At 43.8% G+C, this 18,844-nt stretch overlaps 1 protein-coding gene across 1 annotated transcript in view; it reads right to left on the bottom strand.

Annotated features, from left to right (window-relative positions):
• Positions 1-1,525: 1,525 nt before the first annotated feature.
• ADCY9 (adenylate cyclase 9) overlaps positions 1,526-18,844 on the bottom strand; it is a 108,288-nt gene continuing 90,969 nt past the window's right edge. The window contains exons 7-11 of the mRNA XM_006913876.3: positions 18,628-18,836; positions 14,682-14,841; positions 13,610-13,758; positions 10,927-10,968; positions 1,526-5,779 (exon numbers count right to left, since the gene is read on the bottom strand). Coding sequence (XP_006913938.1) covers positions 4,588-5,779; positions 10,927-10,968; positions 13,610-13,758; positions 14,682-14,841; positions 18,628-18,836 — 1,752 coding nt within the window. The 3' untranslated portion in view covers positions 1,526-4,587. The remainder of the gene's footprint in view (positions 5,780-10,926; positions 10,969-13,609; positions 13,759-14,681; positions 14,842-18,627; positions 18,837-18,844) is intronic.

The following is an 18,844-nucleotide window of genomic DNA, read 5'->3' as shown; positions in this document are numbered from 1 at the left end:
TTTTATGTGCATTTTTTTCTGGAGAAAGGAGCCACAACTTTTATCAAATTATCAAAGGCTTTGTGAGCCAGAAAAAGGTTAAGAATCGCTGCTGTTGATGACAGATTTCAGAAGGCACTCAGATTGCTCAATACATGATTGCTTAATTCACTTGTTCCAATTTTCAGGCCCAGCAAGAATATGAGAATTCCCCAAGCTTAAATTATTCTAATATATAGTAACAACTCTTCGGAGACATGTTATTCAAAAAAAAAAAAAGAAAAATAAAAGAAAAAGAAAAAATTTTTACAAAGGAACCATATAAAAATAGACACTTGGAGAGACTTAAAATTTACACGTATGTGGTGTGCAAGTGTGTACTTTTTCTTAATCACTTCCTCTCACTTATCTCTTGTCCCAGTTAGCTTCCGTTTCCTGGAACTTGGGATATGTTCCAGGTGGCCACAACGATAGATTCCCACAGCAGAACAAAGCAACCACGTGTGAAAGAGATTTCAGACTAAAGAGAAACCACAAATGAAAAGTTCTGAGGCTTACTGCAAAAATTAGAGGCTGCCTTTCTGGACTGTTTGAGAAATATCCTCTAAGTTCCTGGCTGCTCTTTCTAGTAGTGAGACCCATGTTCTCATAAGACCTTCCATGCAGCAAAGACCACCATTTCCTAATATCTGGAAAGGTTCCAGGGATGCCTGTAGTCTCAGGAGGAAAAAATGCCCAGATCAAGAAGTGTCCTCATTGGCACCAGCTTCCAGCAGAGAATCACCTAGAAGCTTGATCCCTCTGAGTTCATGAGCAAAGATGGACGGGCTCACATCTTCATCTCCCTTCGCTGAGTCTACGAGAAGATCTTGTGTGTTGACTGCTCATAAATACTGGAGCCACCAGGAAAAACCTTTTATGGAAAAAGCCTCTAGACCCCAGCATATCTGTAGAGTTAGAGGTGTTGTGAACCCCTAAGATATGTATAAATGGCATGTGTGTGTTTCTGGGAAGAGGCTCTGTGACTTCCTCATGATACAGGCACTCCTGGAAACTCTGCGAGGGAGAGGCTATGTGGGCACATCTTTTCAGAAATCATACTTCATTTTCATTTTCTCAGTCAATTCTTAAGATATTGCAGGAAAAACTATTTAGAAGGCCTAATAGGGAATGTCGCCGCAAGCGAAACTAGTCCTGCAACCTTTTTTTACGTTCCATGTAAAAATACTTCTCAAAGTTAACTGTAGCAAATACGTCCATAAATCCAACCCCAAACACATATACAAATGGCATTTTTTTTTTTCAGTTGTCAAAGACATGATGTGAAAGAAACACAAATCTTCCTATTTCAGCCACAAATTGCAAGAAATGAGGGGTGCCCCAGTCTCTGAAGGGGCACTGATCTTTTCAATGAGGGAATACGAGGCGCCAAATAATTAGATTTTAGAATATTTTAATGTCCATTTCTTCAGTAGATGCATTTTGAAATTATTAGAATCAACAATTTAAAAAGAGTAGAGCAAAGGAAAGATAGAAAACGCAAACAGTTGGTTCTTGCTAATTTAATTTCAGATTCTAGGCATGATGTGATTTTTTCCGTAACAACCAACCAAAAAATGCTTTCCTCAGAATTCTAAAAATGCAAACGCAGACAGATCTTTGGAAACTACAAATTATTACAGCCCATGTAATGGGAAGCACGCGGCCCTTTGGCTCTCAATGTCATGTGCAAATGTGCAGGTGTCGTCTCCACAAGTGAAGTCAGTGTTAATGGAGTCGTGTGCAGGTGTTGCATAATCTGTGCGACTCTTCAAGCTACTTAAGGGTTTCATAACTGATGCTCTACATTTGTTTGCATTGGATAAAATTATGTGCTTGTTTGTACATATATATAATTTGATCTGACCTGGGGCCAAGAAAATAGCAATTGCAACTCAAAGCAACTATTTACACACATTCAATTCTGAAGTATTGCTTCCTGCCCTAAGTTCAGAAGAGGTATTGCCACTCTGAAGAATGCATCCGTCGCATCAGCAGCGCTTGAACCCGCTGCTTAGAAACCCATCTGTCTTCGGCAACTATCTGTTCAACACCAATCGGATGAGACGCACAGCATTTCCGTTGCAGAGATTCTGCGGTTCTGCGTTGAGGTATACTTCAGAGCGGGGAACTGGGAAGGACCAGAGAGCACATCTGGACTGGTTATTTAGGAAGGCTCAGGACATTTTGTAAAGACAACTTTGAACTCTAGGTGAGCCGTCTGTCAAAGGCTCCAGTTTGCACAATGCTGAACCAGACCACCAGATGGTATGATTCTCTCCCTGCGGTTTGCAGCTTCTTGGGTTCCCAGGGTCAGGAATCCTAAACACCTTTTTAGGCAGGGAAGGAAAAATAAAAAGAGTTTGACAGGGAGGAAGTGTGTGCAGAGATGAGCTTTGTAGAACACGTTCTGAGCAGAAGAGCAGAGAGAGACATCGGTAACTCATAGGCAACTGCCCAGCCCCTCAGGTCCCACCGAAGCTAGAGCCTGGGGCAAGAAGGCAAAGGGACAGGGCCACACTCAAAACACACGCCTTAATACTGATGGAAGAAACCCCGAATGCACCCACAATCCCTACGGACAAGGAGAGCATCAGGTAGTGTTTTTAAGAAAAAATAAAAATTCTGCAGTATAAGAATACATTCTTTAGAAGCAAGAGGTATTGTCACAACTATCCTTTTTCCGGCATTGGAAGAACAACGAAGTGACAGTAAAACCTGAAGAAAAATCTTAGTTACTGAGAATGCTCTCAATTCCCCAGGCTGTCGAGATCCTGGCTATGGCTGCACAGCTGGGTGGTCATCCCATGCATGTCCCCTGGGGAGATGGCTGATCAGAATCAATGTTTTGTGATGCCAGAAGTGGCAGATTCTGTATTTAAGGAGGAGTGATAGCGGGACTTAACGCAGATGTGAAAGTTACACACAGGTTTACCAGTCAAAAGCGAATGCACAGGGCACATCGGTGAAGACCTTAATCAGAGAAGGAGCTAGTCCTTGAATTATCCCATGAGCTGTATGTCAGTGTCATCTTAAAAATTACTATTTAGACAGGGCAACTCTAGCCTGAGTCCAGTTCTACATAAACTTCAGACTCCACGTGGCAAAACGTAATTATAAGCAGGATTGGCAACAAGTAGCACAGAAGTGAGTTTCCTAGGGTTCCCATACTACCCCTGGTTCAACACCTCATTTGCATCCAGATGATTCTGTCCCCACATACAGTGCAAGAACTCCATCTAAAGAGGGCTGGCATTCACTCACCAGGCCCGATTCTGTCACAGACAGGCCCTGTGCATGCTGAGAATGGGAGTGATGGAGACACTTCTCGAATGTGTGGCGGCCAGGACCGAGCCGGCACTACCTGCCACCCTTTAGCTCTGCCTGGACCTTCTGCTTCACACCCAGCCGGGTGGGTTCTAATCCGATTCCCACGGTGGCACGCAGGGCAGAAGAAGCGGTGTTCATTTAAAAAACGGTGGTGGAGAGCTTCTCGGACCCTGAGAGCTGGCAGTGCTCCGTAGGGTCCTGCTTGGCCTCTTGTGGGGGAGGTGACCCAAAGTGGCTAAAGCACTAACAAATATGTTCTCATCTTCTGCTGTGTGCCCTCTGCGGCACCCCCGAGCCTATTTCCCTTCACCAGACTGACCTGGCGCCCCTTCCCTGAAACACACACGTTTCCTGATAAATAAATAAATAAATAAATGCAACCCTCGGCCATTTATTTTCATTTCCCCCTCAGATGAGTCGGCCTCCAAGACAAACACCTTCACTCTCAGCTGGAAGACCTCTCACCATGGGGGCAGAACGAAAAGAGCTTTTAAATACCTGAGGCCTGGGTTCACAAACTTGGCTATCGGTTAGCATCTGGAATTCTGGCCTGTGTGTGGAGGTGTGGGGAGCGGGGCACCCACAGCCCACAAGGGCCCAGGTGCTCCGGAAGCCGCAGGGAGGGAGGGGTGCTGGGCCATCCTGGTTGCCGGCTGACTGCTGTTCTCAGCCCACACCCCCTCCCCCGACACCTCCTCTCAGGGAGTTACTGGCACTTAATCTCAGATTCATAAATGCAAGTGTGTGTGCGTGTATATGTTTACATAGAAAGCTCAGGTCACTGGAAAACACTATTATGTATATAGAAAAAAACAAACCTCAAAAACATTGTATTAGCAAAAAAAAAAAAAAAGAAAAAGTGTCTTGTGAGAAAAAGCAATAAAAATGATATCTTAACCACAGCTTTTGTTTTAAAGTCCAACACCACCAATGCCACAATCTCCACCTGCGGCCTCTGTCCCTAGACTCCGAAGCCATGCCAGCCCTGAAGGCACTTGTTCTCCATGCTGCTGAACGGTTATACCAAGGGGAGAAGGTTCCAGGGGGAGAAAAAGGAAAGAAATGGATGGAAGTGAACCCTGAATAACTGTGATCCACACAGAAGTTAGGGCTGCGATGACCACATGACACCACGTCCAGGGACGGAAACTGTGGTGCTTGGAACGCACAACAGCCAAGACAAATATTATTGTATTTCGACGAACAGAGCACCGCAGCGAGCAGCGTTCAGACGCTGCGTCACACACTCTTTGAGACATTGAGCTTGGTGAGTTCATTGGCTTCTTCCATCCCCATTTCTTCACAGTCGCTTTTCTCTATGGCTTTGCCAAATCGACACCTTTCTTCGGCTTTGACAGGCTCTTTCCAGGGTCTCTTTGAAGACAGGTGACAGTCCTTGGCTTGCGTGTTATTCTCAGAACCCAGAGACGTCTTGTCCGAGTTCTGTACGGAAGGCACCAGGTTGGCAATCTCGTCCGTGGGAGACCGTCCGATGCTGCCGTCCACCTGGACTCGGATGTCTGGGGAGATGGACAGCTGGTGCTGCGGCACGACCCCATTGTCCGTGCACTTTGGGTAAAGGTAGGTCTTCATCTGACCTTTGCCTTTGACGTTCACCGTGCCCCTGTAGTCAAAGTCGTAGCCCATCTTGCTGAGGACGCGGTAGCTCTCTTCACTCACCTGGATGCGGCACTCCACCCCCGTGGTGTCCATCCTGCTGGCGATGTTGACGGTGTCTCCCCAGATGTCATATAGTAGCTTGGTGGTTCCGATGACCCCTGCTGTCAGGGGCCCATGGTTGAAGCCGACTCTGAGCTTGAAGTTGAACCACAACATGTTGTTGTTGAAATCGTCCACCACGCGCATCATCTCCTTGGCAAACTCAAACAAGATCTGCAGGTGCTCCTGCGGGTGGCTGCCGTCCTGGCACTGTGTGGCGTTCAGCCCTGATGCGGCCATGTACGTGGCCCCGATGGTCTTGATCTTCTCAATGCTGCTGTAGTCTGGCTTGCTCAGGAGCTCATCGAAGTCCCCGATCAGCTCGTTGAGGACCCGGTAGCACTCCTTGCCCCCCTCGTAGTTTTCCTCGTAGAACTCGCTGAAGTTGACAATGCTGGCAAAGATGACTCCCCCGCTGTCATGGTTCTTGGAGTAGGTCTGAGAAACCTTCAGCTGTTCAGCCACATGGTAGGGGATGATGTTCCTCAGCAGCCAGTCGGCTTGGTCCCTCATGCTCTGGATTTTGGTGCGGTGAAGGTCCGCCTCCACGTCCCCGTGGTAGTGAAGGCGGTAGCTGACTTCGAATTCTCGATTCAGGAACCAGACCAACAAGAGTAGGAGAAAGAAGACAAGAATCACCTCCTGGCCAATCAGGCTGGCTGGTCTCCTGCTGTCATGTGGCAATGAACTATTGCAGGGATTCCTCTCGGAACTGGAGAGGAAAGAGAAGAGAAAGGACGTGCCTTGTTAAGTGCATCTTTCAAAGAAAAGATTACTCTCAGTACTTCTAGGTTCTGAAACAGCTTAGCAAACCAGCAGCCTGTGCAAAGTTTTGTCGAGCTCAAACCTAGGACGACCTGCAGCCGCAAAGCAACCCGTTTCTGTTTGGCTGGCTGGCTGAAGATGTGGAGAGAGAAAGACTAACTTGAAATTGATTTCTTTAATAAGTGCTTTGTAATTGCTTTGTTTTTCAGAATTCTAGCTCATTGATTTTTTTAAAAAAATCTTTTATTTTTTTCCAACTTTTTATTTTGAAAAGTCTCGACCTTATAGTAAAGTTAAGAGACTAGCAAAACAAACACTGATACATCCTCCTGGATTCAATAATTGTTAACATTTTACCACTTTGCTTTTTCCGCCTGTAAACACACACACACACACACACACTCACTCACACACATGCATGCACACACACGTGCATACACTTTTTGCTGAGCATTCTGAAAGTAAGCTTCAGATATCATGCCACTTTAATCCTGAATATTTCAGTATGTCTCCTACGAACAAGGACATCTCCCTATGTAACCACACTATCGTCATTCCTAAGAAATTTAACATTCTCTGATATACTCACTTTTTAGATTTCTAATCCAACTTTAGTTTTGAAAGACTTTAAATTTTATGAAGAATTTTTCTAAGTTCTCTCCTTTCTACACGTATAAATGTTTGGCAAAATACCATCCCCTGCAACCCCACTTTGGATTAGGTTTGCCAAAGTCATTTAAGACAATTTTAACCTTTTTAAAAAGAATATAAAAGGTATCCTCTTAAGAGTAACACATTATAAGAATCTCAAACAATATAAACAATGGAAACTTTGTATCTTTCCTCCAAGGTACCCAACATTGTCCTTTTGACTGTGCACTATTCTAATATGTGTATGTACAGTAAGTAACAACCAGCCCGCACCCTGGGCTTTAGGCTGTGTCCTTTTATTACTGGGAACAAGGCTGCAGTGATAATCCTGTACAGTATCATTGTGCATAGGAATGAGTCTGTCTATGGGATAAGCTCCTGGAAGTGGAATTGCTGAGTTATTTAAAATAAAATAAAAAAATAAATAAAACCACACATTTGCAATTCCACTAGAAATTTCCAAAATGCCCTTCTAAGGGCTGAACCCATCTCTATCTCCTCTGATAAACAAGCCCACTGTCAGGGGCTGTCCTCTGCTGCCACGGCGCTGAAGAATGACAGCTGTGACTGGGAGACTGAAGGTTAGCGTGAGGAGCGCATCCTCTCTCAAGTTTATTTTTAAAAAATTTAGTTTTCCATTTAAAAATACTACAGGCGCATCACACAAAATTTAGAGAAAAAAAAGTAGAAAGGAAAAAAATATTCATCTGTCATCTTACTACCCAGAGGCAATCACTATTAACGTTTGTTAAAGTTCCTTCTAGTCTTTCTTCTATTTGTTTAAACACTGTGATTGTTCTGTTTGTATAAATTTTGTACTTTGATGTATTTCTGAAGTACACAGAGTAGGCGACTAGGTTTTATGTAACGATGGGCTGGATCACCATATAAATATGACTATATATAAAATGGGTAGAAAGCAAAGTGTTTAATGAATTTTATTATGGCCCGTAACTTAAAGATATTTAAAAATAATAAAATTGACCCTAAAAGCAAGAGCCCTGGCCTTGGAATGACGACACCTGGGCTTGCTCCTGGCTAAACCACTGCAGAGTCATAGAACCTTGGACAAGTCACATACTCTTTCTGGATCTCGATTTCCTCACATGAAAACTGAAGACAGGCTGATGTATCACTGATTCCCTACTGGCCTAAGGCTCTGTGCAGAAAGAGTAAGCACGGCAGGCCAGGAGGCTGCCATCAGTAGAAAGTCCTGCTAGCAAAGGTGCCCTAGGCTGGCGTCAGACACCTTGGATAAGGGGAGGTGCCCACCACTCCTTGATAAGAGGCGGCTCACAGTTCCTGGACTGTTTGCACAAACAACAGAGTTTATGCTGAGTACCTGCCTTCCTTCTGAAAGCTTGCAATTTTGGTACATGCTAGGCAAAGAGTGCCTATGTGACAAGCCTCCAATAAAAACCCTGGGCACTAAGTCTCTAAAGGGCTTCCCTGGAGGACAACATTTTATACACATTGTCACAGCTCATTGCTGGAGGAATTAAGCATGTCCTGTATGACTCTTTTAGGAGAGACTCTTCAAAACTGTCACCTGGTTTCCTCCAGACTTCATCTCATATGTCTTTTTTCTTTGCTGATTTTGCTTTGTGTCCTTTTGCTGTAATAAACCATAGCCATGAGTATGACTATGTGCCGAGTCCTGAGTCATCCTAGCGAATTATAGGACCTGAGGTAGTTTTGGGGATCCCTGAAACAGGTTCTATGACTCAATACTTGTGAACCAAGAACCGAAAAAGGCCTCTATGGTAAAATGCACCACACCTCACTTACTTATTCTACCAACTGTCATTTAAACAAATGGTAATACATATTATGAATCTCAAGTACTAAACAAAATAACTATTTTAGATGACAAAAACAGATTTCTGTCTAGCCTCTCAGTCTCTGGCTGCTTTAGAGTAGGAAGAGATTCTGCAATGGGAGGGAGTAAACCTGTCTCTGTGTGAGCCCGTCTTGCTGGGTTAGGACCTTATTACTTTCTGTTTCTCCAAAGTGGTGACACTGAGGAACAGCCTTCTTCACAACTAGATGTCACCAAGGCTTAAAGTTATCTTAACAGCATAACCAGGCATTGTAAATCCCTGTGGGAGAGTGGGTGATGTGTCTGGGTTACCTCCATCCTTCTGCTTCTGTCACTTTTCTTGCTGTGCTGTGGCCAAAGCCAGCAGTGAGGCCTGACTCTGGAGACAGGCACAGGCCAGTCCCCTCTGGAAGGAGGAGAGCAGCAAAATGCAGGCCAGTGTGAGGGAAAGGGGAGGAGACTGTACTGTTTGCTTTTACCTCTGCTTAAAAGGGAGAGTCCTAACACACGGATTTATAGTCAGTACCCAAGGGGGCGCCTGGCAACAGAGGAAACCTGTAACATGCAGGGTGAGAGCTACCTTCGATCTATTAACTCTTATTTCTTATTCTACTTTAGAAGGAGCAAAGGTGATGGCCCGATTCCTAAATTCAAATAGCAAAGGCCAGTTCCAAAAGGAGGAATTTTATGTGACTAAATGTAAGAGTCAGTTTATGACTTCATAGTTGGACAGCAAATCATAAATGAAAATCAGAGTAAAATATAGCATAATTCATTACCATGGAGAAGGATTAAAACATACAGAAAAACAGAAAACAAAGATCACTCATGGTTCTAACTAGCTAAACACTGGATCTGTTAACATTTTGGTGTATTTCAGTGCCATTTAAAATCGATGCTTAGGATATGGGAGTGGGGGGTCACCAGGATGGGGCACAAGGGGGGGGGGCTCTGGGGTCCTTATAACGTTCTTTTTCTTGGTCTGAATGTGATCACTTGTAAAAATTCACTGAGCTGTATTCTTATGATCTAAGTACTTTTCTTTGCATATGTTATATGTTAATAAAACATTAACTTTAAAAAAGTTACTTTGGTTTTAAATTCTATGCCTATAATCATACATAGAAGCACATTCACATTCTGCCTTTGTTCCATAGTCACTTTAATTCTCCTTTCAATGTCTAAACATCCAGATATTTAATTTTTTAATTGCATAAAGAGAAAAATGTCATCATTCATCATTCATTACTAAATCATAACATCTTACATTTTTTCACATATAATGAATTATTTACCTGTAGCTACAGAGCATATGTAATTTCACATAACAAATGAAAACTATTATTTCCCATATTGTTGAATTTAAACAGCTTTTTAAGTACATGTATCATAATTAATTTTTTACTGAAAACTGAAGTTGCTGATGAATTTTCAACATTATCTATCATTATCATCGATATTTGGGGGCATGCAGACTTTACCATATGCTGAATTATCTCCTCAGCAGATAAGCAAAAATAGAATTATTATCTTAAAAATATAAACATTTTTATAGATTGTTGAATGACTTTCCAAAACAGCTGTACCATTCCGAGGAGTAATGAGGCGTGGCAGAAAGAGCATGACCTGGTAGTGAGAGGCCAAGGCTTAAACACTGCCTGTGACCACAGGCAGGTTTCTTAACTGCTCTGAGCTTCAGCTTCCACTTCTGGAGGATGAAGCAAACTCCCCACCTAATGTGTCAGGTAACTGTGAGGATTAGATAGACTTATATTTTATAAGTGTCTGGTAGCTAAAGAAAATTCAACACTACCACTAATTTATAAATGTGCCACACCATCACCTGCACTGGGTATTCACACTGTTACTTTGTGAAGGTCCAATTTAAAAGACCAAAAGGAATTCTGTAGTTATTTTAATGTTCAATGACTTCAGTAGTAACTCTATCTACTACCTACATTTCCTCTTGTGAATCTTCTGTTCTTTTGTCCTTTAAATATGCAGGACTTAACTAGTTCTTTTTTTTTTTTAAAAAACAGTCCCACAAATATTTTTCTTAGTCTGCTTTGATTCTCATCCCGCCAATCAATCTGTCATAAGTCTTTTATTGTGCGTGTGTGTGTTTCTATAATTATTTATAAGGCTGGAAAGTTATCTCTGTCTTAAAGGATTGAAAACTACTTAATTTTATTTTTTTCTAGATTTTTATACAGTTTTATATAATTTAATTCTATTTTCGACTCCAGTATATTTAGAATTTAGTTTGATGTTTATAGTAAAGCAAAGGTCTAACATTTATTATTTCAAATTTCTAGTCAGTTATTTCAAAATACTTTAGAGAATAAAATTAGCACTTTTCTTTGATTGGTGAGATTTCCTTTGTAACACGCTCACGTCATATAAAATTAAACAAAATCTAATATATCTTAATCATATTGTTTTCCCAATAAAATATTATAACTATAATCTGATATTTCAACAAGTAGATATTTTCCACTTACTCTTTTCATAATGTACATATTGTTTTTATTTAAGATAGGTTTTTTTCAGAAGCTTAAGAATAAGCAGTAATAATATGAGTTTCTCTCATTTATTCACATACAGGCACAATGTTAAAAGCTTACCTGAAATTCTGTACTGCATCAAGGTGTGACTCTAGTATAGAACTGAAATTATAATGCAGAAAAATATTATTATAAAAAGCAAAGAAGACAGTATATAAAGCAATTTGAAAAGAGATTAAATAAACAATTTTTCTTTTTTTACGTGGAAATCTAGTTAGACAGTTCAGGATAGTTAATTTTTATTATAATTTCATACTGTATGCTGATTAAGAATAAGAAAAGGTAAAGACAACGATATAGCTAAAAAGCCGTTACATCAGCTATGGAAAGTAAGTGCAACTGCTAAAGAGCAATGTCAAACAGGAAAATTCTCTAAGGCATTCGTTTTGTTGTTAGGACTTATCCAAAGTGTCCTGTAGAAGAAAACTTTGGTCTTGTTCAGACAGCAATGCCTACCGACAAAGGATCAATTTTGAAAGGAACTGCTAGAGGCACTGGCAGATTTCGTCTTACCCGGTAAAACCAGACTTTGCTACTGGTGGTGCTCAAGGCCGTTATATCCCAATTTTAAGGCACTGAAACTACACATAATTAAAGAACTCTCTCTTGGTGTTAGGGAAGGTACCCTAGGCACACACGACCCTGACCCTCTCCACATTCTTGGTAGTTTCTGTTGGGGTCATGCTATACCTGGAACCCACCCAGTCCTGCAATCAACCACAAACTCTCCCACCCAGGGAGCCTCCTGCCTCAACACTTAATCCTCTAGATCCAGCAGCCTCGCTCATTGCAAAGTGGGATGTAGCTCATCTGTGAGCAGCTCTCCTGGGCAGCAAAGGCCAGGTGAGGGCTCAGAGTGGCTTTTATAATCACATGAGGTGTTAAATGACTTTACAGAAAAGGACAGAAAAGAGCTACATCACAAGATGTGAATTATAAGACTTCATGTCCTCGTCTCACCCTGTCCAGACGCAATTGTGACATCGCTGTAATCCACATAAGCGTGTCCCCCCAAAGCTGAGCACAGTTCTCAAAGAATTCTCCCTCCTTTATAGGAGATGAGTTTATATTTTTGTTCAGTGTCCCGCGTGCTCCCAATCCTGAACAGACTTAGCAGTGATGATGGGCTGAATGGGCTCAAAGGATCTTGTGTGTATGAAGGGGTACTGTCAAGCAGAAATTCAACCCCAGCCTCACCCCAAGATCTGTTATCTGAATTCTGGGCAAAGAGGTGATGAGGAGGTCCCCATTACAATGGCTCTCTAGACCCAACTGGAAAAGCCCTATGCCAGTGATTGAAAGACACTGTGAATGGCTGATGATGGATCTAAAAGGTTAAAAGGCAGACTGCTAAATTTCAGGCTCTTGGGAAAGAGCTTTATAACATCCATAATTCCAGATGGCCGCACCTTCAGAAAGGAAAAAGTAGGCTTTCTTTTGCTTAAAGTAATTTAACTACTCATTAAAGTTTCCTTTTAATGCCAGTTCAACTTTATACAGATCCTTTTTATCTTAATTTGCATAGAACTTAAATATCTTTCATGTCATTACTATTTTATTAAGTAAATTGAGGAAGAATATTTACTCTGTCCATCACTGATCACTGCATTGGTTATAGCCAAAGATACACATTATGATGACTTCATCTGATATTGTTGTTACCGTGACAAATCAGATATTTCCTACTTTTGAATTTACTAAAGCAATGGTTCTCAGCAACATTCCCATTCCCAAGGGGCATTCTGGAAACATTGGCGGTCCCTCTGGTTGTCGTAAGAATCTGGGGAGCCAGGAATGTTACCAGTTGTATGAAGCACAGTGAATAACGATCACATGTAACTCTGAAATACCCTGCTAGCCTAAACCCACTATAATTATAAATAAGTAGTTCTTCAATAAATGCTAATAATAAAACATTCTTATAAGCAGTTACACAAAAAGTTCGATATTTAAGAGAAGTGTATGCATAGCAGTAAGAACTGACCCTGTCCCCAGAGGTCTCCCACATGGTTCCTACTTTGTTTACCCCCCCCATGCCCTCTGTCCTTGGCTGTTATCAGTGATATGGTTTTGAAGGCCATCCGAGTATCAGGGACTAAATGTATTCTTTGATATGTGGAGAGATTTCAAGATAAGAGATGTATTTCCAGTGATTCATCATTACTCTAAAGTTTCATGTGATAACATGGGGAACTGCTTTCACACAATATTATAAATAACACCCAGGTCACTTGCAAGACCATCACACCTCTTTTTCCTTTACTCCAGCAATCTGCAATCTGTCTTGGTACATTAATCCTGCTTCAAATAAGAATAGAACCCGCTTCCGCTTTTCACTTCGTATCCACTTATACCTCTATGCCTTCATTTTCTTGATCGTCTTTATAAAACAGCTTCTGCTCTCACATTCCCAATTTCAAAAGTCTTCATTATAAGTAATTTCAAGCAAGTGACTATTGCATTATACCTCTGGGGGTAGTCATCCAAGGGTGTCTATGTGCAAAATACACTTTATGTTATTAAAATTATTTTCTTTTTCTTTCTTTTGCATACCATTCTTTGAGCATTTCACTAAGTTGTTGCCATTGTGTGTTGAAAGCCGCCTCGTGTTGTGACAGTGAGTATCTGTCAGAGCGAGGGTGTCAGTGCTGATGCAAAGGTGCGGTGAGCAAAATGTAAGCGATGCTGGGGAAGGTGGCCTGCCGTCGAGGATGCCAGACTCGGACTGCAGTTGTGTACATACCTGTCCGGGCACAGGGAGATGTAGAGCAGAAGGAGGGGCCCAGCCCCGACGACAGTAGCTAAGGAGGACCGCATCCAGGAGCTGAGCTGGCAGAAGTTACAGTAGTGCACAACGGCGATCAGGATGGCTGAGCCCGTGAACACTGTGAACTGCAATGAGGGGCAGAAGCTCAGTAGGAACCCACCCGCCTCCTTGTCCTGTGGCCCACTCGTCATGCACCACTTGAGCGCCGTGAGATCAAATGATTCCCTCACTTATCTGTTTGTTTAATATGAAAATATTAACAAAATATCCAGCCGTTTCAAGGACAGATCATAAATCATTAGGTTAATTACCCAGAGCTTCAGGGTACAAGTTCACACTGGCACTAAAATTCTCCAGATGTGTGAAAATTGCATTTTGGAGGAAAGGGAAGGTAGGCCGCCCTGTCCGAGACCTACCACTCTGCCATCAGTTACCTTCAAAAAGCCTTTCCTTCAGGCATCTGCTGTGTGTCAGTGGAAATGTAATTTGGTGTTAAATCTCAGAGTAAGCCAGCCTTGGTAGTTGACCCAAAATATAATCTTCCACACCAGCATTAATTCACTCTTGATGGGTTTAGCTCACAAGCTCCTTCTCTGATCACCAGCAGCAGATTAAGGCATGAATTGCTATCTGTATCAGTTCTGCACACCAGCACCTTGTCTTATATCCCTTACAACGCTTCTTTAAGGTGTAAAACACATAAGAAAATAACTGATTTAGACCTTGGTGGACACCAAGAGAGGTAGGACAGGACACATGTCCACTGAGGACTCTCCCCAGGGCAGGGTGGCATTTTATCCAGAATTCATGAGTTTGGTCAAGGATGGGCTTGACCATTTGAACAGGCCATGTGCTAACATCCCTGCCTGCTCTTCTGTCCCAGGCAAGTCTTTAAGAAAGACAAGCTCATGGGAGTGACAAAGAGACTGCAACTCTTTAAGGGCCTATATTAGTGTCCCAAGTCATCAGGCTTGTTTTTGTTTGTTTGTTTTATGTGACGAGGGAATCCAGAAGAGCCCAGAAATAAAATTGCCAAGCCTTTACTCACATGTATGTTTGTCTCAAATTCCGAAGTGACATGTGAATAAACCGCGAGAGCGGGGAGAGACACCAGGATGGCCCCAATGAAGTGGCGTGGGAGCCAGCCGGCTATCCACTCCAGCAGGTGCTTGGTACAAGCCATCACATCCTCCAGGAAAAATACCATCCTGTGACAGGGAGGGGGAGAAAGGAGAAACAGGGTGTTTGTGGGTAGGTCAGGCTGCCATACCCCACTCTCTCCCATGCTGCTGCCTCTGGCATGAACGGCAGAGCCCCCATGTCCCTCACTTTTGGTAACTGGCAAGTACCCTGGACTCGCTCAGCTCATCATACCTTAAGGTCACTTGTTGCATTCTGAGATGATGTGATTGTAAAAAGCCAAGCAGAAGCCCCTATGGGTCTAAATGGAGCAGGTAAGAACTGGGCATGCAGATATTAACAGGCCTTGTGAAAGGTGGCCACCTTGCTGTCATCTGATTCTGGGGCGGGAAGTCTCAAGTAAGCGGTTTGGTTTGGGAGGCATTTTGGAATTTTGTGGGGCATTTTTGGTTGCCACAATGATTGAGGGGGGCTACTGGTATCTAGTGGGCAGAAGCCACAGATGGGAGGCATTCTTAAGCTCTGCCCTGCACCCCACACGACTGCTACATGGACACACATGGAGGTGAAAAATTTGCTGACAGTGACCTCAGTCTAGAGCCTAGTTGCATTAATTTATAAACAGAAAGTGGTTTCTGTGTGGTATTAACATACACTTTCCCAGAAATAAACTGCTGTGTAAATCAAGCAAGGTTACCCTTTGTTTTGTTTGGGACATCATCAAGAGTCATTCAGCATTTCAGAAATCACATCACAGGCTGCAACCCAGCCCGTGGTGCTTGTGCCACCAAACACGCACACCTCTGATGGTCCACATTCGAAGCTGTCACATTGGCAGCAATAGTGCACAAGAAGGCAGATAGCTGACAACTCCATTATGACTTCCCAGGTGGTAGTGCTCTGGCACATTCAAGGTGAAGCCCTACCTATTTTGTTTTAAATGGCTTTCTTGCTGCTGCTCCTTCATATCTGAGTGACGGCATTTCACTGCTTATTTTTGAAGTTGTGCATATAAGTGGGCTATATTTCAGGATAGTGATGCGGACATCATGAAATGTTTTCCATAAAGAAGGAAGCTGCGTATGTAGGGCTGAGAACTATGGTCCTGGAGGAAGAACAGCCTTGGCTAACTGAGGGACTCCAGGGTCAGGCGGGGCCGGCAACAGGATACCAGCAGTGGGAGATGGAGGAGAGGGCAGTGGGGGTCTGACTCAGGAAAGAGACCCACGCACATGGTACCTCTCCAGCCCTCAAGGAGGGTGGAGTGGGGCCAGGCTGGTTGCCCTCACCTCTAGAGGGCCAGGAGCTGCTGCTGAGCTTCCAAGGCACAAAGCCCCATCGCGGCCTCTTGCACACACACTTGCACCTTCAGGCCTGGACACCTGCAGTATGGCGACTGCTCCACTTGTGCTCGTTGTCTGAGAGGAAACTCCGAATTGTGGCCATCTCCCACGCGGAGCCAGGCTCCATCTACCCTTTTAGGTCCTAGACTGTTCTGGTCTCCTGGTACTTAAAAGATAATGGAGTCCTTGGAGTATTTCCAAGAATAACCACAAATATTCTCAAAGGCAGAACGCATAAGGCCGACAAGGAGACAGAGGGAGCTGAGCCCCAGGCAGAAGGCAGGACTGGGAGGCCTTCCACGAAGGTCCCAAGACTGCAGACTTGCGAGGGTGAGACCCTATTTTCCTATCTGCCTAGGATACAGCACAAACAGCTGGAGTGGAGGGACGAGAGGCTAAGCCAAGATGTGAGCCTTTTGGATAAAGTGCCAAGCTCGGGGCTGGACACTGAAGTGGCCACAGAACCAGCCTCCCTGGGGCGCCTACGTATTCCACACTGTAGGTTCTTGTTGGTTTGGGATCCTAAACATAAATATGCCTTCGTGGTCCCGACCTCTCCCAGGCTTTGATTATCCTGGGTAAGTAAACTTTTAAAGTCATGCCAGAAGTCATTCAGGAACACACTGGTCACCTCATTTGCCTGGCCCAGCACCCCAGCATCTGGGTACAACCAGGCCTGGTGTCTGTATGGCCTGCAGCCTTCTGCAGCCTCTAAGACTGAGTTACCCCAGATTCTGTAGAATTGGGTCTGAATGAACAGGGAACAATGGTGTAAACGGGTTTTAAAAAAAATGTTTGGAGACAATGTTAGCCTCAGAGAGCTTGAGAGCCTTATCTAGTTGTAGGCCCCATGCTAGACAGAAACCTGGGTCTGGGCACGGAGGGGAAGGGAAGAGAGTAACAGCAAATGGGTACTGTGTTTTCTTTGGGGTGACAGAAATGTTCTAAGACCACATGGTGATGTTTGCACAAGTCTAAGTTTATTAAAAATCACCGAATTGTAAATCTAAGTGAGCGAATTTGTTATATGTGAATTATATCACAATAAAACTAAATTTAAAAATGAAAAAAACAAACTAGGAGCCTGAGGATGCCTTGATTTGGGTTTCCCAAAAGCAGAGCTGCTTTGAGAGTGGGTCTCAGGCAGCTCGGTGAGGGTGGCAGAGCCAGGACACTGAGGGGCAGGCCCACTGAGAGGGTTGTGTTATGGAGGAGTCCTTTGCTGTGAGCAATGCAGTTCCCCCCAGTAGGAGGGGAATTTAGGGAGATGGCAAGTACTACCTCAAAGTTACCTCAACCAGGGACAGGTGATGAGGTGTGTCCTCTGATAGCCAGGAGACAGCCCTCAGCCAAGAGCCACCCTGCAGAGGCCTCAGTGGGGAGCAGGGGGATGGTAAGTATGGACCCGAGGCGGGCAGGCCGCCAGCCTCAGGGCTAGACCTGAGGTTACTGCTTCCTTTCCTGGGATGTTGGAAAAGAGGAACGGAGAATCAAGGTCAGGGCCCTTTTCCCTGTTTCTGTTTTACCCCCAGCTTCCAAAAGCAATTACCAGTGGGACCCTGATAGGTCCACAGGCTGCCCTGTTGGGAGTGACAAGGCTGGACATAGGAGGTGGTGTGGCACAAGGACCCAGTGTCATGGTGTCCTGGAAGCAGATGGTACAGGTGGTCTGTGTGCAGGTGTGGGCTGTGCATTCACATCTAGTCTGACATGTGCATAGCAGCTGTGAGTTTACTTGGTGTTAGACTGAACCCCAACATCAGCCTGGACGGGTCCTGAGGGGCCACTGCTGTCTATTCAGACCCTCTGTCCATTTTTAAATGGGTTGCCTTTTTATTCTTGAGCTTACAGTCTAGATATTAGATTCTGGTCATTGATATGATCTGCAAATATTTTCTCTCACTCAGCGGGTTCTCCTTCACTTTCTTGATCACAGTGTTCTTTGAACTTAAAAGTTTTGAATTTTGATGAAGTCCAATGTAACTATTTTTTCTTTGGTTGCTTGTGCTTTTTGTGTCAGATCTAAGAAACCACTGCTTGATCCAAGCTCACAGCAACATACATCTATGATTTCTCTAAAGGGTTTTATAGTTTTACTCTTACACTTAAGAGAGGTACCTGCTAATCTGCTGGCAGTCTCCTATCATTTGTACCCACTGCACTTCTTTTTTCTCTTCCTTTTCTCATTCCTCATCTTCCCACTTTTTCTCTTAAAGTCTGATTTGGGAGGTCCAGGGACTAGCTGATGGCATGGGGGCTGCAGAGGACGTTTACCTTCTCTAAAGGGGATATCTACTTGTGCCAAGGGCCAGGGTATACGAGGGAAGAACCTGTGAAGCAGGGTTTGGGGAAGGAAGGAAAGAGGACCTGTCACTTGAAATGAGCTTGCAGAGACAGCAAGCTTCAGACCTTTGGTCAGTTGTGCTGCAGAATGTTCAGTCATAAATTGTTGAACCAGCAGAGGGAGCTAAAGGCTAAAAGCTGGAGAACCACCTGAAGGTGAGCCTTTACCTGACAGACACCACGAGGGACAGCACCTCCAGCAGCAGGGCGGCACCGAAGACTGCCAGTGCGGCAGGCGGGGGAGGCGTGGTGGCAGCCCTGTACTTCAGGAAGCAGGTGATGGAGAGAATCAGAAACACTGTTGTTGACAGAAACACATCCAAGAGGGAGCTGAAGGTGGCACTGGCAAAAGTCTTCACAGGGGAATTCTTCATAACCTGTTTGG

This window comes from Pteropus alecto, unplaced genomic scaffold, assembly GCF_000325575.1.
Source record: "Pteropus alecto unplaced genomic scaffold, ASM32557v1 scaffold44, whole genome shotgun sequence".
Lineage (NCBI taxonomy): Eukaryota > Metazoa > Chordata > Mammalia > Chiroptera > Pteropodidae > Pteropus > Pteropus alecto.
This window is presented reverse-complemented; position numbering and strand designations above follow the sequence as displayed.